Source organism: Anguilla rostrata, chromosome 8, assembly GCF_018555375.3.
Source record: "Anguilla rostrata isolate EN2019 chromosome 8, ASM1855537v3, whole genome shotgun sequence".
Taxonomy (NCBI): domain Eukaryota; kingdom Metazoa; phylum Chordata; class Actinopteri; order Anguilliformes; family Anguillidae; genus Anguilla; species Anguilla rostrata.
This window is the reverse complement of record NC_057940.1, coordinates 40,694,912-40,719,156: the sequence shown is the minus strand read 5'-3', so window position 1 is coordinate 40,719,156 and position 24,245 is coordinate 40,694,912. Positions and strand designations below refer to the sequence as shown.

General features: G+C 42.8%; 1 protein-coding gene across 6 annotated transcripts; it reads right to left on the bottom strand.

Annotated features, from left to right (window-relative positions):
* Window positions 1-3,576: 3,576 nt before the first annotated feature.
* sgce (sarcoglycan, epsilon) lies at window positions 3,577-20,990 on the bottom strand. Of its 6 annotated transcripts, XM_064348263.1 has the most exons (13): window positions 20,775-20,972; window positions 20,055-20,159; window positions 14,300-14,422; window positions 13,299-13,456; window positions 12,403-12,475; window positions 11,565-11,763; window positions 8,654-8,816; window positions 7,431-7,645; window positions 6,349-6,375; window positions 5,622-5,810; window positions 4,668-4,711; window positions 4,300-4,337; window positions 3,577-3,903 (listed from the first exon to the last, which is right to left on the bottom strand). In XM_064348263.1, exons 1-13 carry the CDS (start codon window positions 20,809-20,811, stop codon window positions 3,853-3,855), a joined length of 1,422 nt encoding a protein of 473 aa, XP_064204333.1. In that variant the 5' UTR covers window positions 20,812-20,972; the 3' UTR covers window positions 3,577-3,852. The 6 variants fall into 6 exon arrangements, with proteins under 6 accessions (XP_064204333.1, XP_064204334.1, XP_064204336.1 ...); XM_064348264.1 differs by lacking the exon at window positions 6,349-6,375 and having other exon boundaries at window positions 20,775-20,979; XM_064348266.1 differs by lacking the exon at window positions 20,055-20,159.
* Between the last annotated feature and the right edge of the window lie 3,255 nt (window positions 20,991-24,245).

The following is a 24,245-nucleotide window of genomic DNA, read 5'->3' as shown; positions in this document are numbered from 1 at the left end:
TTTTGGTGGTTCCTTTGTTTTGCTTTCTACAATTACAGTGCCGTGAAAAAGTATTTGCCCCCTTCCTGATTTCCTCTATTATTGCATTTTTGTTGCACTGCACACTGAATGGTTTCAGATCTTTAGGCAAAATTTATTTTAAATTAGGCAAAGGGAAACTGAGTAAACACAAAACACATTTTGTAGATTATTATTTCATTTATTTAATGAAAAAAGTTATTAAACACCCATATCACCAATGTGAAAAAGTAATTGCCCCGTTAATCAATCAGCCAATTCACCAAATTAAATTAATAATGAGATTCGGCTAATTGAACACAGCCAGGCTTGATTACAGCCAGCCCTGTTGATTCTGAACCTCACTCATATGGAACATAACCATCAATGAAGTAGCCACCACAAAGTTTCTACACGCACACTATGCCACAATCAAAGGAAATTGCAGAGGATTCAAGAAAAGAAGTTGTTGAAATACGTATATCAGTCTGGAAAGGGTTACAAAGCCATTCTAAGGACTTAATCGAACTACAGTGAGAGAGCCATAATCTCCGAATGGAGAACACTTGAAACAGTGGTGAGTCTTCCCAGGAATGGACGGTCTGCCAAAATTTCTCCAAGGGTGCTGCAACAACTCATCCAGGAAGTCACAGATGATATCAGAAGAACATCCAAAGACCTGCTGGCCTCTCTAGCCTCAGCTAAGGTCAGTGCGTATGACTCCACCGTAAGGTACTGGCCACACAAGTCCCATTATGTGTGGCATAAAGCAAATACAGCATTTCACAGTAAGAATATACTCACAGTCAAACATAGCAGTGTGATGGTGTGGGGATGCTTTGCTGCCTTGGGACTTGGGCGACTTGCCATTATTGAAGGAACCAAGAATTCTCTGTACAAGAAAATTCTTGAGTAGAAATATCCGGTCATCTGTTCCTGGGCTGAAGCTGATGAATAATTGGGTGATGCAGCAAGACAATGATCCATATCACAAAAAACAAGTCCACATCTGAATGGCTGGAAGGAAATAAAATTTTGGAGTGGCCTAGCCAAAGTCCTGACAAATAGGCTGTTGCAGGAACTGAAACTAGCAGTTCATGCTGAAAAACCTACCAATTTTCTGAATTGAAGTGGTTCTGCAAAAAAGAGTCGGCCAAAGTTCGTGCACATCGATGTGAAATACTGATATCAAACTGTAGGAAGTATTTGGTTGCAGTTATTGCTGCTAGAAGTGCAAGCAGTTATTAAGTTTAAGGGCGCAATTACTTTTTCACATTAGTGAAATGGGTGTTTGGAAACATTTTTCATTAAAGAAATGAAATAATTTAAAAACATGTTTTGTGTTTACTCAGGTTCCCTATGTCTAATATATTTTTTCTAACGATCTGAAACCATTCAGTGTGACAAATAAGCAATAATGGAAATAGAGAAAATCAGGAAGGGGTTAAATACTTTGTCATGATGCTGTATTTGTTCCTGTATTTGTTTCCTTTGTGGTCAGAGGATATATATTTATACTGATGAAGATCCTGTTAGGGAAATCACAAAGTATGGAAGCTAGCCAAACCCTTTACTGCAGCAAGCAAATAGACGTCTTCATTATGTGTGAATTTCATTATTTATTTCTTCTTTCTAACTATATCAGTTATATCACGGCCTCCAGCTAGAGGTAGTCTTTATATAAGGGAGGTGCAAAGCCTGTTATAGGGTGGAGGGTTGGAGACACCCCAATAGGATGCTTTCACATAATAGTATGAAGGCATTGTTTTGTATTGAAATGATCTCCACATACACTGTAAAGAACTTCCCTCAAGACTCCACAGCTGTACGCTCCTTTCTTCAGTCACTCAAATAGCCTGAGCCCACCCACCACTTAGACCTCCATGTACATGACATGTGCCAAATGCCATTGCGCCTAGGGCCGCTTTCTTCATGAAATGGGACCCAAACTCCACATCATATCTAAAGCAAAGCAATGAAGATCTACCTCAGCCATGCCTACTGGTATAATTAACTATTATGGCTGTGAGGAAGTGCTTTCATATTCATGGGAGTAAATGGTGGCCATGAACTAGAACTACATTTCCAAAAGTATATGGACACCTGAACATCACACTCGTGCATATGTACTTGTTGATCATCTCATTCCAAAGCCATGGTCATTAATATGGAGTTGGACCCCCCTCTGCTGCTGTAACAACCTTCAATCTTCTGAGAATGGTTTCTAGTAGATCTTGGATCATGGCTGTGGGGATTTGCTTCCATTCAGCAACAAGAGCATTAGTGAGGTTGGGCACTGATGTTAGGCGTAAGACCTGGCTCACAGTCGGCATTCCAATTCATCCCAAAGGTGTTTGATGGGGTTGAGGTCAGGGCTCTGTGCAGGCCAGTCTGTTTCTTCCCCACCAAATTCCGCAAACCATTTCTTTATGGACCTTGCTTTGTGCAGGAGCATTGTCATGCTGAAACAGAAAAGAGCCTCCCCAAAACTGTTGCCTCAAAGTTGGAAGTGCACAGTTCTCTAGAATGTCATTGTATGCTGTAACATTAAGATTTCCCTTGACTGGGACTAAGGGGCCTTACCCAAACCCAAACTGCCCCAGGCCATTATTCCTCCTCCACCAAATCTTAGTTGCCACTATTCAGCCAACTGTATACTATGCATTCTGCCAAACCCAGATTCGTCTGTCAGACTGCCTGATAGTGAATCGTGATTCATCACTCCGGAGAACGTGTTTCCACTGCCCTGGAGTCCAATGGTCGTGTGCTTTACACCACTCCAGCCGATGCTTGGCACTGCACATGGCGATCTAAGGATTCTGTGTATGGCTGCTCGGCTATGGAGTTTAATGAAGCTCTTGATGAACAGGTCTTTTGCTGACGTTGTTTCCAGAGGTAGTTTGTAACAGTAGTGAGTGTTGCAACTGAGGAAATGATGTTTACACGCTATATGATTCAACGTATTTTACGCACTACACACTTCCCACTTGTGTGGCCTACCACTTTGCGGCTGAGCTGTTGTTGCTCCAATGCATTTCCACTTCACAATGACAGCATTTACAGGGGGCAGCTCTAGCAAGGCAGAGATTTAACAGACTGATGTGAGACGTGGCATCCTACGACAGTGCCACGTTGAAAGTCACTGAGCTCTTCAGTACGGCCCATCCTATGCCAAAGTTTGTCAATGGAGATTGCATAACTGTATGCTTGATTTTATGCACCTGTTAGCAATGGGTGTGGCTGAAATAGCTGAAACCACTATGTAAATAAATGGGAAGTGTACTTCCCTTTGACAAAAATAACCTTGTATTCACAGATCCACTGATAGTTTATGGTTAGGCAAAACAGAATTTCTGGACAATGGACATTTAGGTGATATGAAATAACAATCAATGAACTTAGGTGACAGTTACCAAATGCGTTTCTACATGAGAGACTGACTACCAAGATGGCTGTTCTAAGGACAGAAGCAGCATGACAGGTTTGTGAAAATGCAGCCCAGTAGTAAAAATATTGTTTATTTAGTTGAGATTTCCATGGTCAAAGTGTTAGAAGTTCAAGGAAATGCACTAAAAGACATTTAATAATAAACAGCAATTTTATTCATCCACATCGTATTCCGTTAACAAATATGGTTTATGTTTTACACAAAATATTAAAAATATCAGTCCATGTGTCAATACTTTGTTGATGCAAACTGTAGTGTTGATGGATCTCTCCGCATTTCCACAGCAATGCAGCACCATAGGCAAGCTGCACAAGGACATTACAGCATTTTATGCATTTACTGTCGAAGCATGCACCTTCGCACAGACACAACGTTTATACAAAAAGGTTAAACTGTGTGGTTTTCTATTACAAATCCAGTGCTTCAGCCACCTTCCGCTCTTCAGGAATACCATTTACCTAAAATGGACAGAAGAGGAGAAACGGACACACAGCTGACATGTGGCATGAGCAGTTCCAACTGTGGAATTTCACAGTGTTGCGCTGGAAAAACGGCTTTCTTTTAATAAAGTAAAAATGTTCTTAACACTTATAGGAGGTATATGTTCAGTACATATATTAAATTCCAAATGCACCTTTTTTATTTAGTAAGACATTTGAGGTAGAGAAACTTTTCCATTTTATTTCATAAATTTTGATGAGTGGATGTTTTACATGGGCTATTGAACGAAATTATCAATCATGATAATCACAAATACGCATAAAATATTTACTACAAAATTCAGTTGCCCAATGTCAACCAGAGTGGAATGAACAGCTGACAAACATGAATTGTAAAAAGCATGTTATACTTGCCTCCAGCCTTCGAAATGTTGACATACAATAATTATCTCCTTTGTTAGCAGTAAACAAATGAACAAGGTGGTGAGTTAGGAAATGCTCACAGGGACTGACTGAATATATTTCAGTTCATGGACACATACACTAGGGGGCGCCTTACTTCAGGAAGACCATTGAACCTGACCAGAATATGAGGGTGAGTTTCAGTATGAGTAATGCAAATAAATCACAAAGCTAAACATACACTCATTGGTGTTATAGGCTGCAGAAAATATGTGAGGTTCAGGACAATCTGTGACATCAATGGCACTTCGTCTTAAGTGAGAAAATTCCTTTGTGTTAAAATATTTCAAAATATGTGTGAAATAAATGATTGTACTGACCAGGAGGCTGCTGCTGTGGAATCTGCATCTGGTTTTGCAAATTTCTGTGGAAAAAAATTCAGTATTGCATCTTATTTTTCAAGAGAGGACTGCCAAGTCATTCAAAATTCCCTGACACCATAAGGGAGACAAGTCCTGAGAGTTTCCAGGAAAAAAACCCTACATTTTCATTCACACATCTCCCGATTTTCAGAATGTTCCCATTTTTAGTTACACCTCTTTCCCTACTCTGAAAGTTTCCCCTTTTTTCATAGTTACCCCCGGTCACCATTCTGCTACAGACAGTTTTTGGTCACCAGAACATAAAATGGGGCGTGAACTCCAAATTTGCCTTCCGCACACAGAACTTTCATTTTCCGGAACTGGAGTGTTTTGCACGTGAGCTTTTCCAGGCACATCACAATACGCAACCAGACAGCACTGTGAAATGATGAACATTTACTTCACACCTGTCATCCCTTTCAAAAACGCTTTACAATGAAAATGGTGAACGGGGTACCCACCAATGTGTAGCACCCTCCTAGATGAAGCACGGCAGCCATTTTGAGCCAGAACATTACATCACATTACATTAAAGGTATTTAGCAGACACTCTTATCCAGAGCGATTTAGCATTTACACTGCATCCATTTATAGAGCTGGAAAAACGCTGAAGCACTGCAGGTTAAGTACCTTGCTCAAGGTAGTGTCCTAGCTGCGACGAACCTGTGAGCTTTAGGTTACATGACCAGCTCCTTACCCATTATACTACACTGCCGCCCCAGAACTTTCAGCACACATTACACATAAGCTGGAGGTGGATGGGGAAAAGGTTCTTTCATTGGTTTATTTTATCCAGTGTAACTGGGGGATGATCAGACGGACAGGCGGAGAGGCAGATTGGGAATGAGGTCGGGGGGGTGGGGGATGGCGTACGACTCAGCGCTCCGACCGCCACGGGATGGCACGACTCACGTTTGCGTCTGCATCAGGGGCATGCTGGTGGTCTCGTAGCTGTCCGGGTGAATGGGGGGCACCACCTCCCCGCTCACGGGGTGGAAGACGGGCAGCGTGGACAGAGGCCAGGAGATCTCCCGGTTCTTGGACATGCTCCTGAGCTCCTTGGTGGACTTCTGAATGGAACTGTGGTGGACGAGCTGGATGCTGGAGGAAGAGAAGACCACACCAACCCAATTCTGAGCGCCCTCTCAAAAACCTCTCTTCTGTTTACTAATTCCTTTTTTTTGTTTACACAGTTCCAGCCTTTTACCAAACAGATGAACACACTAAAGAGCTTGTTTTTCTTTTTTTTTTTTCCCTCTCCTTTATATAAGACCAACAACGACCTGGTCCACTGTGGTGTTCAGACCCGTCCCCTCTCTCCTTCGCGGCTAACGCACCTGGCCCGGTTTTGCCCTCGCTGGCTACTCTCGACGCACAGACACTGGGCTACCTTTCAACTCCCTATTCTGAGCAGCCTCTCACACAATGGAGTGAAAAACAACAGAAATGAGTGGATGTATGGCCCGGACGTATGGAGAGATGACACCATGAGGGAGAATCGGAGACTTAAAACAGGGAAAAGCAAAATGAAAAACAAAAGGATAAACTGGGAGAGAAAGTTAACCTATCGAAAGGAAAAATAAAAAAAACAAACCAATAAACCAAAAACAAAAAAGGGCACAGGAAAGAAGACACTTACTCTGGTGTTTGCATGTTTCTTTTTTCCCTAGAAACAAAACAAAATTAATGAATTAAATACTAATATTAATAGTTAAGACAACCACACACAAGCTAATGGAGAGCATGTCAGGCTGATGGTCGATGGGGGGCGGGGCTGACAGGACATAGGGCCTTTTCCCAGTCTCAGTCGGTCAGACGGAGGAGGGGCCAACAACCGCTCACAAACGAGGAAGACCATGATGACGGTGACCATGGTGATGAAGATGGTGACGGTGACTGGAACATTGGAGAAGCTGAGAAAATTAGAAATAAAAATCTTGCGCGAAACTAATTCATGTGTGAAAAAATGGAAAACAGAGAACAAAAATGTGTGGTGATGAGACGCTGCTTTTCTTTCTTTTTCTTTTTTGAAAGTTATTTTTCTACTTTCATCCAAGCTAAAGGCTAGACTTATTCAGCAGTTTGTACTATGAGGCCACTTGTGTAAAACTGCAAGGGGACTGGGGATTCCAAATCCCAAATGTTTTAAACTCCCAGATGCCTATCTTCATAATACATTGGTAAATCTCACGCTTCGTAATCCTGTTAATTGATCAAGGTCATTCTGCACAGACATATTCAGCCCAAGCTTGTTTTCTCTGTATGGCCATAATGATGGGATGTTTGTGTATTGTAATGCATTGTGCGCGCTCATTTGTGGGTGAGTTCACGTCCTATTGTGATATCTGCGAGTGTGTGTATGTGTGTGTGTGAGAGCACGTGTGGTGAGTCAGCATCTGTGTGTACATGTGCACGTGTGTTGTCAGTTTCAACTTTTGAGTGTGTAGTGCGTGCGTGTGTGCGCATGTGTATGCACGTGTCTGTGTGTGTGTGTGCAGTAGTATGTGTATGTGTAAGTGTGCTTGTGTGTGTGTAGTTGTGTGTGTGTGTGTGTGTTGTGCATGCGTGTGTGTGTGTGTGTGTGTGTGTAGTAGTATGTGTATGTGTGAGAGTGCTTGTGTGTGTGTAATGTGTGTGTGTGTGTGTAGTGCATGTGTGTGTGTGTGTGTGTGTAGTGCATGCGTGTGTTCTGTGCCTTTAGGACGGTAGCTGCACACTTACACCCCTTCACGCCGACAGCACATGGAATAACCAAGGATGATGAAAAGGACCAGGGCTACGGCGGAGGGCACAGCCAGCGTGATCAGGAAGTCAGCAAAATAGTCCCTACTTTTCAGCGACTCCGAGGGGGGGTTGTACTCGCCAATGTCCGGCAGCACCCCCGGGCCCATTGGACTCCTCTCTGGGACCACAGGGGCCACTCGCTTTATGTCCACCTGAGCACAGCGAGGGAGAGGCACACTGCTAGTGCATCACACACTTCATATCCACCAGCATCCATATTTGCTGTAACAGCCTGTTATTACAGCATATATTATTTTTAATGACCTTAATGATGACGTTTACAATATTCTGTTAAACATATTACTGAGTTAAAAAACATATTTTAAGAATAATTACATTATACTGAAGGTATATCTTTTGAAACGTTGTACTGCATTTCGGTGTAAACTGTCACAGATACTTTTCCATTTAAATGTGAATTAAATGCTTTTATGCGTTCCCTTCCCTACTCCATAATCAGTTTACTCTCCCCTCATTCTGGCCTCAGCAGCCATTTTGAATGAAAGTTGGCCACTGATCCAAGACTAGTGCACAAAGGGAATATCTACACCCTCCATCCATGAGTATCTACACCCTCTGTCCATGAGTATCTACACCCTCTGTCCATGAGTATCTGCACCCTCCCTCCTTGAGTATCTATACCTTCTCTCACTGAGTATCTACACCCTCCCTCACTGAGCATCTATACCCTCCCTCCCTGAGTATCTACACCCTCCATCCATGAGTATCTACACCCTCCCTCCTTGAGTACCTACACCTTCTCTCACTGAGTATCTACACCCTCCCTCACTGAGCATCTATACCCTCCCTCCCTGAGTATCTACACCTTCTCTCTTTCAGAGCATCTACACGCTCCCTCCCTCAGCATCTACACCCTCCCTCCCTGAGTATCTACACCCTCCCCTCATTGAGTACCTACACCCTCCCTCACTGAGCATCTACACCCTCTCTCACTGAGTATCTTCACCCTCCCTCCCTGAGTATCTATGCCCTCCCTCCCTGAGTATCTATACCCTCACTCCCTGAGTATCTATACCCTCACTCCCTGAGTATCTACACCCTCACTCCCTGAGTATCTATACCCTCCCTCCCTGAGTATCTACACCCTGAGGTATGAAATTCTGAAGAAAAAGCATTTTAGTCACAGAGAAAAGCCTCACCAGGGAGATCTTGCACCAGTCGATGTGGAACTGTGCCCGGAACTTCTTGTCGCAGGTGATGACTGGCTCCATCTCCTGACTGCAACGCAGCTGATTTTGAGGCGACTCCACCTCCCGGAGGCAGGAGGAGAAAGGCACATCTGCGCCCACCATCACATACACCCTGCAGAGACAGAGTATATCACTTTATTCCTCTATTAAAACACCCTGCAGAGACAGAGAATATCACTTTATTCCTCTATTCCAAACACCCTGCAGAAGGAAAATATCACTTTATTCCTCTATTAAAACACCCTGCAGAGACAGAGAATATCACTTTATTCCTCTATTAAAACACCCTATAGAGAGAGAATATCACTTTATTCCTCTATTAAAACACCCTATAGAGAGAGAATATCACTTTATTCCTCTATTAAAACACCCTGAAGAGACAGAATATCACTGTATTCCTCTATTAAAACACCCTGCAGAGAGAGAATATCACTTTATTCTGTTATACAATTCACATCATGAAGCAGACTGAAAGCAACCCACTGGTCATACCAATATTCATGATATAACATAGGTTCGAGTTCCATGCTGCGTCATTGAAAACACTCCGCAGGAACAGTGAATATAAGTCTATTCTATTCCACTATTCTAAATGCCCTGCAGGCTGGAGACTATTTTTAAAAATTCTATTGTACTATTCTGAATGCCCTGCAAGGACAACGAGTAACATTCTATCCCGTTGCACTGTTCTGAGAACTCATGCCAGGAGAGAGAACGCCATTCTGTTCTATTGCAATATTACAAACTTACTGCTGGGGTCAGGGAAGCTGTGAAGAACACAATAGACAGCTTGTATGCACTATTCCACCAGATCGGGACTGGTATACAACACTTTTCCAAGATGGGTACAACAGCACAAGTGATCTATGCCCATGCCTTCACTTGTACAATGTGCAATTGTGCCACGATGGCCATAAATGTTGCTCTAGATAAGACCAGCCACCAAATGAAAACATATTTCTACGTACATGCATTCAGCTACATTAGTCCAGGGCAGGGGCAAGACGAAAGGGGCTGCTGGGTAGCTCACTCGGTAAAAGCGCTACTTGCAGCGCATAACTGAACACCGCGGTAGGGCTGTGGCCAGCTGCCTGGCAGGGGCGGTGCACAATTGGCTTTTTGTCGCCCAAAGGATATGGGAGGGCTTCAGGCAGCGGGGATAGCAGTGTTCATTGCTTGAGCGACCCCTGCTGGCCGGGCACCAGTGGTTTGCTCTTTGCTCATACGTATGATTGGGTCTCCTTCGCCCCTGCACTGCACATGCACGGCTTGTGGTGCGGTGTGATAAGAAGCAGCCGGCTGGCATGTCACGTTTCCTAGGAGAACCACCAAGTTTTCACTCTCCCGAGCCGGCAGCAGGAGGCGTATTTGAGCATGTTTGTAAAACTTGGACCTTCCAAATTAGGATTGGAGATCCCAAATGTTTTGTTAAAAAGGAAAGGAAAAAAACACATCTGGCAACCAAACAAACACCACCGCAGGAACATTTGTGCCCAACCCTACACTTTAGAAACACTTGCACAATTTCAGTGGCCTATGGCTGCCCAAGTCACGCCAGGCTGCAAAATCATCCTAAAGCTGCTTATCTCAGTGATGGCGAGGGATTTGGAAACTCTGCAACAGCTGGGGGCAAACAATACGACCGTGGCGATGTCAGTGGGGGGCCGGCCGCCCGACGAGCGAGCCGCACGAACCAGTGGCAGAGAGAGCCGACTGGGGCGGGAATGAGCGCGCCGCTCCGAAAAGACCCGCCTTCGCGTCGCGCCGCGCCTGTCAGCGATAAAAAAAACCACGGGAGTCAATATTTCATGAAGTGTTTACTTAGCGCACAATGGGACGTCCCCGCAGTGATAGCGCTCGTTCTCCCTGGCTCGCCGCTGCCGTACGCCGTCGTTTTACAAGGTTGCGTCGGGCTGGTTCTGAGAGGAAATAACACGCACGAGAGGTCCGGCCGGCCGAACGCGGCGTTCGTTTAAACCGCTCTGCAGGGGCCGCCGGCCTGGCGCGGACTTTACGCTTCACTTAAGACTGCCTTCAGTTTAATCCCAGGCTACACACTGGGCACGCTGATGTGCAGTGTCTGGGAACACTCCGAGTTCATGTTTAGGTGAAGTGAAGATGCCGGGGTAATTCACTTTAGTACTGTCTCGGCTTACTGCAATGCAGCTGTGCACTACAGTACAGCAGCAGAATGCTGCACAGGCACAAGAGCAGAGCAGTTAGTCTACAGTCTTAGTCTTAAGCGCAGTACTGCACACTCCGTGTTCTGCTGTAATCTGTCTCTATTAAATAGGGGAAAAAAACATTATTTGGTGCCCCGTGGGGCAGGTGGATGGCTGACCCTGTTCAGCCCCTGTGTGTTCGAGCGTGTGAATGGGCTCCACGCTGGACCATGCCAGCGCCTAACGCCGCTGACAGTCCGCAGCGCAGAGGCGCATAATTGGCTGTGGCGTCCCCGAGGGAAGGAGGGATTACCGTCGGCGGAAAGCCCGGGTCTCACACACCTGCGACCCCCCCATACCCCCCTCGCCTCGGCTAATCGGACACCCAGGGTCTGCCCGCACAAGCTATAAACAAACTGTCCTCCTCTGATTCAATGTGTGTTTGAGCTATACGGGTGGGCTGTGGAGTGAACAGAAGCAGCGGAAAGTATTACTGAGTATTACTTGTGTCTGTTTCTCCTGAACTGACAGAGATATACCATATATGTGGTTAAGCGATAATAAGCTATGGCTGGTGGCCTCAGGGAGCTGGACTACCAGGTCTGCTCTGATTTGAGTAATACAGTACCCATTCTCCAGTGGGCCCTTGGGTCTCACTAACCAGCCGTCATGTCTGAGGGCAGCACAGTGTCACTCACCCCTCTTTCAGGTCATTGATTGGCAGGGGGACGCGACCACCCCGGTCCAGCGCCGACGTGATGTTGATGGCGTTGAGCCGCTCCGGCTGCCACACGTTCTTCACCGCGCCCAGGAAGTCACCCAACACCTCGCTGGCCAGCATCTCCTCCACGTTCATGTTTTTAATGAAGAACTCCGCCTGGTACTGCAAGGGGAAGTCTGCAACGGGGGGAGGGGTGGGAGTTACAGTCCAGCAGTTTGTAATGACGAGCCCTGGGAATGCCTAGCCGTCGGCTAGAAGCGTGCACAGACTTCCTAAAACTGATCTGGAATCAGTGACAGCACCCAAGCTCCTCAACTGCCAAAGCTGCCTTAGTTCTGATGTGCGACATCAGAAGTGACCTCACTGTGACACCAGGGGGCGCTTTGGCAGTTTGGAGAGATTCCCGCCCCCCCCAAACTGAACAGCTACTCAAGCCAGAAATTCAGGTACTGCTCAGAAATTCAAGGTGTGATACTGAGGGAGGGTCATAGGGCTAGATCTTTTCTCTTTAACGTTACCTACCCAGGCACTGACCCTTCATTCAATTATTTTTTATGCTTCACATTATATGCAGGCAGAAGAGCAGTCTTATTCTGGTTAGCAAAAAAGCAATTCAGCCTGTATCACGCAACATAAAAAATAATTGATCGTGTTTCCGCCAAATATTAAGCAGCAAAACACTTCAAATTGTTCTATATCCAGTGCATGCTCGTTACTTCTAAGCTCCTGTGAGTAACATGCAGCTCACAGCATGAGGAATTCAGAAGGTTGTTTTTTTTAAAGCTTTCTCACAGCGGGCTTTCCTGGCACCGTACCTTCAGTAGACATGATGTTAATGATCAAGTTGTGCCGGGCCGTTTCGAACGTACGTCTGTTATAGGCGGTAATCTGCAACACACAAGGGTGAAAGTTTAAGCCCCGATCAGCACAGCTTATACGGGAGGCTCGTCTGTAACTGGGGCAAGTCTAGCATGTCCCTCGTGTGAGCTGAGCACCAGCAGCGAGAGACAGCTGGACACAGAGCAAGGCACAGGAATCTATGGTGTTTAGTGTTACCAAAACTCACAGATTACATCATCAGGGGAACATTAATGCTCAATGGCTGTGCGACCATTCCAAATTCCAAATGTGCCAAATTCCAAGACAGATATTTCCTTTTAACTACTTAAAAAAAGAAACACAATCTTTTACAAAAATTCAAATATTTTTGATTAATTAAAAAAAATTAATTAGAAAATCTACTGAAGCAGGCAAAGCTTTTAAAGACCTGAAATGATACATCATAAAACATAAGCACTATGATCAAAAAGGTTGTAAGGAGGAATGAGCTCATTTTCACTTCTAATTATTTATCGCTGAAGCACAAAGAACTATCAGTGATACAAGGAAATTTTCAAGCTTTTCAAATGCCTCATTAAAAATCTTGTAGCACAGTTTAACCGTCAGACATTTCTGAAGAAAAATCCCACCTGAGCACTCTAACCAGTGAACAGCGCTAAAATGTGACTAAATTCAGTCTGAATTTTCACAGTACACAGGACATAAACAGCTCCAGTATAATGAATTATGTAAAAAGCATAAACCAACAGAAAATAGAACTCCTGCAAGCGCCTTGAGCAAAAGCACTTTGAAGGTCTTTCGGGACCTGTAGTAATTAATGGCTGCGATGTGAACACAGTTTGGGGTGGGGTCAGGGGGCGCTGTCCCCTACCTCGACGACCGTCGGCCTGCCTACGTGTTCCCAGGGCGGGGACCCGTAAAGCACGCCGTCGCTGTGCGGAGTCCTCTGGATGTAGCGGAGCCACCCAGGCCGGTCCGGGTAGCCCATCAAATTGGTGTTGAACGTGATGGGATCGTTGCTGGCGTCACCTGCATTGGCCATTACGGCGACATGAAGAAATATCAGAGCGCTCCGTTTATCTAATCTTTAAATCATAAAATAGGTCACTGCCCGAGCCTCTACAAGCGCTGCATTTCACAGCAGGTAGCATGAATCATTTCGCGAATTATCTCCCCGTCTCAGTAAAATGTCCACCTGACAACACAGTGAGATTTATACAAGTTGTAACTTGTGTGCAGGGGACTGTCATTGACCTCACAATTTATTTGCTTAGCAGACATCTTCATCCAGGCTGAATTACACAGCTTGCATTTTAAAAGTTAGCAATTTAAAAAGATAGAGACGCTTACTGGAGTAATCTAAGTTAGGCACCTTGTAACCACAAGTGTCACAACCCAGAATTTAAACCTGCAATCTTCTGGTGACAATGGTCTACTGCCCCAAACCACAACTTCACACTGCCACAAGGCTCAACACATCTCAAGTCAATGAGCAGTTGTGCAGAGTCAATTATTCTTGAATTATACACTGGAGATTCAGCAAATCTAGGTGCATTTAACTTTGCCACTGGCCAACACCTTCTGTTTCAGTAAGTGTTGGTCTGGAAAAATCTCACCTGAGCTGGCTGGCAAAATTTATACTGAGTTTGTCAGGGATCACACACGTTAAAACTGCCGATTGTCAAAATGGCTGAGCTGAATAGAGCTGAGTTGAGCCTGGAGTCTTCTTCACTTGGACTATGTGCAGAGGCACATGGCAAATGACTGTAAATCTGGCCATTATTAAGCTGACTTTACACTTTAAGAGTTCCCCACAGTGCTTAGTAAAAATAGTAAAAGCACCTTGAAAGAATCTAGATTTACAACACATACCTGGCTTTGGGTAGGGAGGAAACTCTCCTTTGAAATACTCCCTTTCAAGCACGTGGACGAAAAGTACTCCCGCAGATGGGTAGACGTTGCGGTCCGCGTGGGATCTGGACAGGATAGTGACCACTGTGGTAGTGAAACGAACAGAGAGAGAATCAAAACCTGCTTGGTGAACACATCCTAACTGTGAGCATACAGTACACACAGTTGCTTCAAGCAGATTTTGGGGCCCCCTAGTGTTTGATTATTTTCTGTTTTTTTTATTAATTTGGTACCCAATATGGAGCCCAATGTGGAATAGCCAACTGTCTGCAACCACAGAGCGGTTCTACTCTGAAACGCATGGTATCGCCAGTCTGCAGCTGAGCTCTCATAGAGTGGAGTCAGAGGAAGACCTTTCATATGCGGCTTTAACATGCAGTCCACAGGCGATGAAATGTAAACCCCTACCCGAATGAACCCTCCTATACCCTGGGCAACGCAATCTTGTGCGTCTGGCACGGTCCAGATTTGATCCGAGACCGCGGAGCTCATCCTCGCACCACAGCGTGGTGCTTTAGCAGAACGAGCCACCCAGCAGCCCTGTGCTTGATTTTCACAATGTATGGGAGCGTACAAAAAAAAACATTGTCTTACCAACAAATCTGCTTTAGCCCAGTGTGTGGGTTTGCTCACAGAGGGGTCATTATGTCAGAAATACGCGGCATTCCGCGTCGCGCGGATGACAGCCGCGAAACGCCACAGGACTGGGAGCCCCGGCCCAGCGGCCGCATTCCAGAGGCTGAAGTTCCTCCCCTGCTCACGTGCTAGCCCCATTATGACTGCGCTCTCTGTTTTTACTCCGCTTGCACCGCGCTTACAGAACCTTTATTCGGGAAAGCTTTCCATTGTCAACGCTAGCACTTAGATGGATGACATGACACAGGGCAAGGACCGCTACATGCCATTAGTCTCTCTGAAAGAGAACTGAAACTCATAATTGAAACTCACTTGACTCCATTAAGTTTTCTGTTTCCCCAAGTCGTTCAGATTTTAATTGATGTAAGCCTGAGTAATAAGCCATCGCCGCGGCTCCAGCGCTGATGCCTCGAGACCTTTTCAAAATGCATCACATTTAGCCGAGCCCTACAAAGCTTCACAAACTGTTACTTGTTACTGCCTTCTTAAGGTTACATCAGAAGCAATACCAAATGATACACACAAATGCACAGCATTCAACATTTCTGAGAGGTTAGTGCACAGATGCATTAAAACAAGGGCACACACAATGCTTCCTACAAAGAGGCAGTTTCAAATACTCATTTGAAGAGTAGGTCTCTCCGGGATTGTAAACAGCGTAATGAAGGCTCAAAGGCACGCAGGGTCGAGTTCCTGCCCGAGTCCTGGGCCAGATGGGCCTGTTTTCTTCTTTAATGAAATCATTTCGGTTAGGATCAGTGAGCTGCAGCTAATCCAGGGAGCACGACTACTGTACAGCGTGGGACCTGCACTCAAAGCTTACCTAAAATGGCCAAGAACAGGCATCTTCTGGCATGCATCTATGGGAAACGTAGTTTTGGACTTTGTTACCAGGGGAATACCGTATTTTGTCCTTAGGTTATGATCAAAACAGATGTAAATTTAAGCTACATTAAACGGCTTTTCACATTCTGGCCTGGAGTCTTGCCGGTAACGTTAAACACGCTGACGTAAGCACACTGCGTTTATAAGCCTTGTTTGTGAGGACAAAATTACATTTTCACACGAGAGTTATCTAAGCTGAATAAGTCCTCTTTTATCCTTGTCTATCAGATGTTTGATTCATTGTGAACGGTGCACTATGAAATCATTGTAAATGCAAACAATAACTCCTTTCTGTAGCAAACCTGATACATCTGATGATACTCAGAGCTTGGTAATGGTACCTCTGTGTAGGATTTCTTTGTTCTCAATTCACTTCACCCAATTTAGAATCAGCAGTTGTGCTTCTTAAAATGCCACAGCGCCACCCACACAAACACAATAAGCGCCACGGCTATGTGCGTGAGCACTTCTCTGATGCTCTAGCCTAGGACCCAGTGGCAAGTTACAGGCCACGCTATACTACAGGAGAGCTAGCGTCGAACGGACTGTTGAGAAGTAGCCTATGAGTATCTAATGTATCATTGGGTGGAGCTAATGCAGCTACAACACAAGGAATCCTGACTGACATATACCCACCGTAGTCCTGGGTGGAGAAAAAAAATCTCACATAATAGCGGGACATCTAATAACAGTCCAGGCTGGAGCTAGTGATGTTTAGGCTACTGTACCCGGCCCTATAGTGACGAATACAGTTGGGAACCATTTAACCACTTACTGCAAAGGGCAACAAAAATTGTTTTCTAAACATCATTGTGCAACACAAACTGAAATGTTTACTTCTCAGTGGGAAAAAAATCTATTAAAATCTCATATCAAAACCAAGCATAGCCTGGGTTTCCTATAGAACTAGAACTACTACATGAATATGTGCCATATCCTAAGCTCATTTTCTTAAATCTCAAAAACAATTTACTAACCCCCACCCTTTTTCTAGCCCCATTTGGAATACCTAATCATAACTGTGGGCCTATCCCATCTCTGCAAAGTCCTCCGTCCTCGGCTAATTTGAAAGTACACGCACAGCTGTGTGCATCCTCTAAAATGAGTGCAGCCAGCCGCCACATCCCTCATTCACATAATGAAACTGAGGTGCGCAGCTAACGCGCAGGACATCTGTGCTACTGATGCTGCTGGCAGAGGAGGACTGAAGGCACTCCACCGTAAGCTAGACCACTGATCTTGAGCTGATCGTGAACTGATCTTGAGCTGATCTTGAGCAATGAGGTAGGGAACCCTGAGAGCTTGAATGCTTCCACCACGGGCGCTTCACTGCCCCAGGAAAAACCACCTCAGCTGGGTACATCAATCAGGAGCCCTTCTGTATCTGCAGAGCAGAGCAGGTGGTGCCAGTCATTTCTTGGAGGGCTGTGTACATGCTGAAATTTAGTCCAGCATATTTCCCAAGCTGAAATAGTCCTATCAATTAGGCAGCCCATATGTCTACACCATAAAATAAATATCATCAAATATTTCCAAAGCAGAAGGTACAAGTACCCTATAACCTTAGACTGCGATGTAGCATTCACATTTCAGGAGAGACTGATTAAACCACACGGTATTTCATTAAAAATTTAAACTGGGGAAAGACTGTAGTGCAGTCTGTACTCAGCCAACTCTAAAACGCAATGTCTGGCCAGGGTTCAATACTAGAGCCGCAGGACCAGTAGATGTGTAACAATCTGATAACATAAAAAATCCAACGCCATATTTCACCAAAGGTAAGACATCCCTTTCGACATACGCTGCTTTCTTCCCAAGTGCAGCACTGAAAATTCTACTGAAACAGGCGTTGTTATGGTAACACACACCTGCAGTGGTTTTGACATTGGAAGAAGGGTGCTTATGTTGAAAAGAACATCATACCTACAGTGAAACAGGGTGGTGGACCTTTAATAATATCAGGTTGCATCATATCATCTAGTCATGTGGCTCTCATGAAGGTCAATGGAATTGTGAACTCAGGGACAAGTGCACAAGACATTCTGGCCAAATATCTGGCACCCCCCTGCTCAAACAGATCTTTTAGCAAGACAATGATCCAAAGTGAAACTGAAAATCAAACAAGAAATGGTTAACTGACCACAAAACGACAGTTTTGCAATGGCCATCTCACTCTCCAGACTTGAGAATTTGTTATTTGAAATGCAGTCAACAGTCTAGAAGTGCAGATTAAATGATCTGACGGATCTAGAAAGATTCTGCATGCAGAAATGGTTCCCTATATATATTTGCCAGTATCATAAACCACTACTGAAGACAGCTGAGTGATGTTATCCTGAAAGTTCTGAAAACAGGGGTGTGAATAAATGCAACATATCTTTTTGAAAGAAAAAAAAATGTCTTTGAACAACGATATTAGTATAAACAAATATTATTTAAAATTTTATGAGCATACAATACAGCTCATTAGCTATGTAGCCTAGTTTATTTTACTCATATTACACACATTTGTTTTTTTATATTTATGAAGGATGTGAATCATTTTTAAGGGCATTAGATCAAAAGTGAGCAAAGTGCTGGGATAACCAAGTATCCCTGACAAAACTCACCACACACTGCATGATCTTTGCTCTGCTTGTAGTCACAGGCAAAGTTTTTGAATATCAGAGAGAAATCATTCATTTTTGCTTTATCAGTGATTTTAGAATCCTGTTGCTAAATTTGAGAGGGTATCTGACTTTAGTTTTCTGAAACTTGTGTAATGTAAGGGAGGTATCACACACCAGTTCAATAGCTAAGCAGGAAAATACCTTCTCAGAACTGCTTGTGCCTAGCTGTCAGCACACAAAGATGTCTCCAAGTGATTAAAAACTTTTAATATATTATCCATTAAAGGTTAATGCTAAACTCCACAAGGGGCTAATCAAGTAGACTGGTCACATGTCTTCCTCTGCCATGTTTACTGCACCTAACAGCAGTCAAGCAGTACAAATGGATAGGAGGTATTGTACTCATTTACAGATTGTGGTTACAAATACGATATTTTTGCTAATACGATAACGCTATGAATCTTGTTGTTTAAAGGAAGTCGTCAAATGGCCGCAGGCCCGTTTAAGTCAGCTTGTGTGCTCTCCGACAGAACACTCGTGAATTGCAGTCAGTGGCCTTTGGCCTCACTGTTAAAAAATGCTCTCTCCTTGAAGTGAACTTTCCAGTCAGTGCACAGGCAGTAGTGACCATGGCAGGGCAACAGGCAGCTCAGACCAGGTGGCTCAAGAAACACCTCCTGGTCTCCATCTACAACACCACACCAGACTGCGGTAAATAACTCTGATAAACTCTTAACTCATTCATGGCATGGAATGGCAGGTAAAATGTCAGCCTTTCTTAAGGTCTTTGGGATCAGTGATCACGACATTGTGTTGCTTGGTTTAACATAGGTTATATAACCAGCATTAAAGAGAGGACATTTTCAATTCCGTGTCAGCTACGTCTGATCTGCACTTCAAATGCCATGAATGAGTCATATCTTGATGAGTCAATGGTGTTTTTAGCTGAAAAACAATCAAGCTAAATTACATAAATCAAATCTGATGATATTTGAAACTGTGTCTGGTGCAGACAAACAACTTAAAGGGTGGAAATTTAAGGCATCACTTTTCACATTTCAAAATTACATAGTATAAAGTAAATTATGCAGGACACCCCTCTCTGTCCTATATGAAGAGTAAACACACACACACACACATATAGCTATATATATATATATATATATATATATATATATATATATATATAGTTAAGAAGGATGTCTTTTGAGGTCAGCCATTTGAAGAGTTGTGTATGTTTTATAAATTCAGGCCAAACACACCTAAAACACACCAGGACACCACACAGGCCACACAGGCTATATATCATTGCAATTCCAGCTGAGTTGCAATTACCCGTGTGTGTATGTGCGCGCTTATGTGTGTGTGAGAGAGAAAGAGAGAGAGAGGGAACTTGAATTCCCTGGTTCTAAAACACAAAACGTAGCTTCATTATTCTGGAAGCAAATCAGTAAATCAAGGGACAAGGATTAATTGGGTGCGACAGTGCGTTTTGCTTGCAGCTTGAGTTACATACAAGAAGGAGCTGGGCACTGGCGGCTTCACTTTGTTAAAGACGGGTTAGGTGGCCACCAGTGAACACTCACCATTCCTCACAGCAGATGATCTCTGATTATGGTCGAAATAACGCTGGATTTGGCCTCTCCAAAACATATCGTCATGTTTAGCAACACCAGAACGCAGTAAATAAGCTTTCGTTTCAACATGAAAACAAAAAATTATTCAAGTGTTAGCTACTGCATTCCACCACTGTGATCTGCATTATTATTCCCAGCGTAATATTACCACCGGTACTGAATTGTGCCTCTATAACCAGCAAAGGAACCTTCCATTTTAAGAAACATCAGCATCTTTTGTCATGCAGCATTGACTAATCTTACTGTTTCTGTCATAAAATGTTACTCCAAAATATCAAAACTGTAGGCCGTGATTCTAATGACTGTTATCAGGGCGCGGTGATTACCGTTACCAGAATGTAGCTAATTACAGGAGACAAAATGTTTATGACAAGGAGACTAACGTTAGCTAAAATAAACATTCCAAGAGCTGTAGCTAGCTACAGCTAACGATAGAGGTGTAATCTAAATCTAAATGTTCACGAGTACATTTAACAGTGCACGTTAACGGGATACGCGTATTTTTTCTGCAATGTGATTTAGCTAGCTACCATTACTGTCTCGTAATAACGAGCGTTCTGGCAGCGACCAACCTAGAGAGCTGAAAGCTAGCATTTAATAGCTAGCTGCCAGCTAATAGAAGCAAAACATCACAGATCGTGTGAATTTCCGTTCGAAATCAATACATACCAGCCGTAAGCCATACAAGAAGGCCTAAAGAGTCCATGGCGCATTTATGTAATCAGGTGAATTTTTACATTTAAGGCAATATCTAATTAATCGCAGGCGATCACTGCAGTTTGACAGCTTCATGCATCCCCTTGTTAAATTCCTCCCACCCTCTTTCCCAGCGCATTGTGGGAGCTGAATGCGCTCTGGTTGGTTGGAACATCTGGCACAGATGTTGGAAAATAAGATGCCATCATTGCCATGCTATGGGAACTGAAGATGTCTAGTCCAGTGCATGGTGCGCGCACATGGGACACCTCCTATATATCGGCTTAATTCGTAATCTAAAATCATTTAGTTCCACCTATTAATTAAACCGAATGCTTCGACCACACAGACAAACATTGCAAAGACTTTTCCTATTTAGTCAAATATAGGCTATTTTTGTCTTAGATCTGTCATTTGTCCGAACAGTTTTGCGTCATAAGTGAAAAAAATGTTTAACATACCACCTACAATAGGACTTTTTTCTCTGAGTTACAGAATTAGCTTTATAGCCATTCAGCCCTGCCAACACACTAATTGAACAATCATCATAATCACCCTTTCAAAACCCCATGAATCAGCGCATTATTTTATTAATAGGACTCAAGCTGAATGTTCTTTCTAAAGCTATCGTCAAATCAGTCTATTTTTATGGAAATATCCCGTGACTGTCCTGGGATTCTCTTGGAGTGTGCGGAACTCTTGCTTTTAATAGTGTCGTTTTTCTGTTTCCAGATCTCCAGGTTTGCCGCAGTCCGTTTTAAACGTTTTTTATTTTTATTTTTATCTCCTGCAAGCAGGCATGGTAGCCTACAAACAGAAACATTTTGCTTAGATCTCCTGTCAATAGTGTGAATAGTCCCCCTGAGATGGTAAATATTTGAAGGACAATATCTGTGTTAAAGCAGCCTGAATCTTTCCTTATGATGAATAGAATACAATATATAATTGAATCAACCACAGAGTTATAGAAGAGCAATGCATTTGGAATTACACATTTTTTAGCTCTGAGACTGGCTACATCAGCGATTATGTTTCAATTTTATAAACACATTTGTGTAAGTTTACCTATCCAGTGGGCGTCAACTGGCTGTACTAAAGTGTCTAAGATATGCTGAATAAATATTTGACATTAGTTTCTTATTAAATTTTGGTCTCATACAATAATATACATAAAATATAAATAAAACCACAATGATTGCTAAAGCAAAAACAACAAAAACAAGAGGCAAACAAAATAAACTTATTTAAGTCTGCATTTTTAATCCAGTGTACACAGGAAAAAATGAAGGACTAATTGCCACAAGCTGTGAAGAATTAAAAGTATGAGACAGCACTGCAACACTGGTATAGGTTCATTCTTGATACAATATGAAGAAATTCATATTCGCTGTTCAGCTCAGCTGAACAGTTATTATTAATTAATCTTTGTTTTGATCCAAAATGTGTATTTATTTTATTTTATTTTATTTTATTTTATTTTTTATTTATTTATTTATTTATTTATTTATTTATTTATTTATTTATTTATTTTATTTTTGCTGCTTCTAGTGATTGTATGCAGTGAAATCTGAGTGTTTTCAAAGATCCCTTCCCCCAGCTCATATACCACAGGACCATAAAGAGGTCAGTGTGATAAAGACCATTAAAATCCTTTTAACCTCCTATGGTGCAGTGGAATGGACAGATGGCTAGGTCCACTTTGCTCATTGACAATGCAGCCCAACTAGATGACCATGACTCAAAAATCTGCGTAGTGTTTCCCTTTGTCAGTGAAAGTTCATTTTCTGATGGAAGGAAAGTCGTATTCTAGCACTGTGAAGTTCATCTTGTTCCTTGATGTCACAAGCATTTGACTATACAGGTATCCTGAATTCACGAGATTGCATGTCTTGGTGTGTTGCAAAGTGAACAGCTACACCGCTAAAAGTCCAGTGTTATTTAAACTTTAACAGTGTTAATTCATCTCAAACAGTTTGGCCCCAAATGTTATCTGCTGAAGTTGAATAAGCACTGTTACAGTTGAATTATCACTAGACATTTTACTGTGTGCCTACTCTTTATTTATTATTTTTTATTCTTGTTCTTGTCGAATTTAGATGAAATATTCCTGTAGGAGTAAATTTGCCACACTGTCTTCATTTTCTGCTCTGGAGAGAAGCAGGTCTTTTTTGTAAGATTATTTTTAGGTTGCTTAGCAACATCATCAGACTGTAGGTTGTAGTGAAGTGGGGAAGCAGTCACATATCATACAATATATGGGGATTCCGCATTCACAGAATCTTTGCAGAAAAAAAAAAACAATGCAAATATTCTGTGCGGATGTCATACTCATTGTGAAATATGCACAAGATGGAATGTTCCCATTTTAGTCACTGTATGGGAAGTGAAATGTAAACAGAATTTTTAACCTCTCAATCTGCTTGAGTTATACGCTAGCCGCATATTATCTCAATAGCCTACATTATTCTAACTACTTCACCAGCTCCTACCCCAAAGCTGAACTAATTTTGGGTCTCACAAATGTGCCCCCAGTATAATCCTTCTCCAGTGTAATCCTATATGTTTTAATCTTTTTAGCAGTGTATTTTTTTAACAATATTTTTTCAATGCTGCTGCCATTGTAGAAGCTTACCCCACTGGCTGAGAAGGAGCAAACCCATTACACTTGTTTGACAAAGCTTTCTTTCAGACCCGACTATGTCACATGCCTCCTTCAGCGTTCCATGTTTTAACTAAGGTTTCCAACATTCCACTTTTTTTATGGAGCATTTTCATAGAACAGTCCCATTTTATTGGTCTCACATTATCTTCAAAGAGATCCACATGGAACACATTTAGCTATGTATTTAATTATGTTACATGGTGTATACCAGACCCATATTAGCCTTGATCTAGGATTGAACTTCACGTTGGTTAAGTATCTTGTTGTAATGTATAATTTTTATTTTCAGCCCAGGTCGAAGCACAGTGTTTGAGTAAATAACCATTATCTGATGAAAACGAATACTTTCAGCTAACCGTTAAATGCATTTTAAACTGTTCTAAACATTTTACATCATACTGGAAACGTAGCCTATTTTATGTAAAAGCAAACTATTTGTCCTGTGTCCTGGATTAGAGCACATGAGTAGGCAACAACACAACCTTGAAGTCCCTGCATTTCTAGTCATGGTGTAGCCTAATACTGTAACTATTTTTTAAAGCATACACTGTAGATGCAGGTATAGCATGTTATTAAATTAAATTCTAAATCGCAGACGTAGGTTATTTGCAAGATGTGCTCTGCCACTACGCTGCATTGAAAAAATTAAAACAGCGTTGGTTAATTTTACATTGGTAAACAGTGAAATTAATATAGAATATTTGCAAACAGCTCACGTTATGCTCAGTACATATATATTTTAATTTTGCAACATATTTAGTCCAGATAAATTATTGTGCTGT

Bases quoted from the DNA above. Each gene is read 5' to 3' on its own strand.
- sgce (XM_064348263.1), bottom strand. From the start codon at position 20,811: ATGGACTCTTTAGGCCTTCTTGTATGGCTTACGGCTG. The intron at 12,476-13,298 runs GTAGGGGACAGC...TGTGTGTTGCAG, and splicing joins GCAGGCCGACGGTCGTCGAG to ATTACCGCCTATAACAGACG. The intron at 3,904-4,299 runs GCAAGTATAACA...TGTCCATTTTAG, and splicing joins CAACATTTCGAAGGCTGGAG to GTAAATGGTATTCCTGAAGA.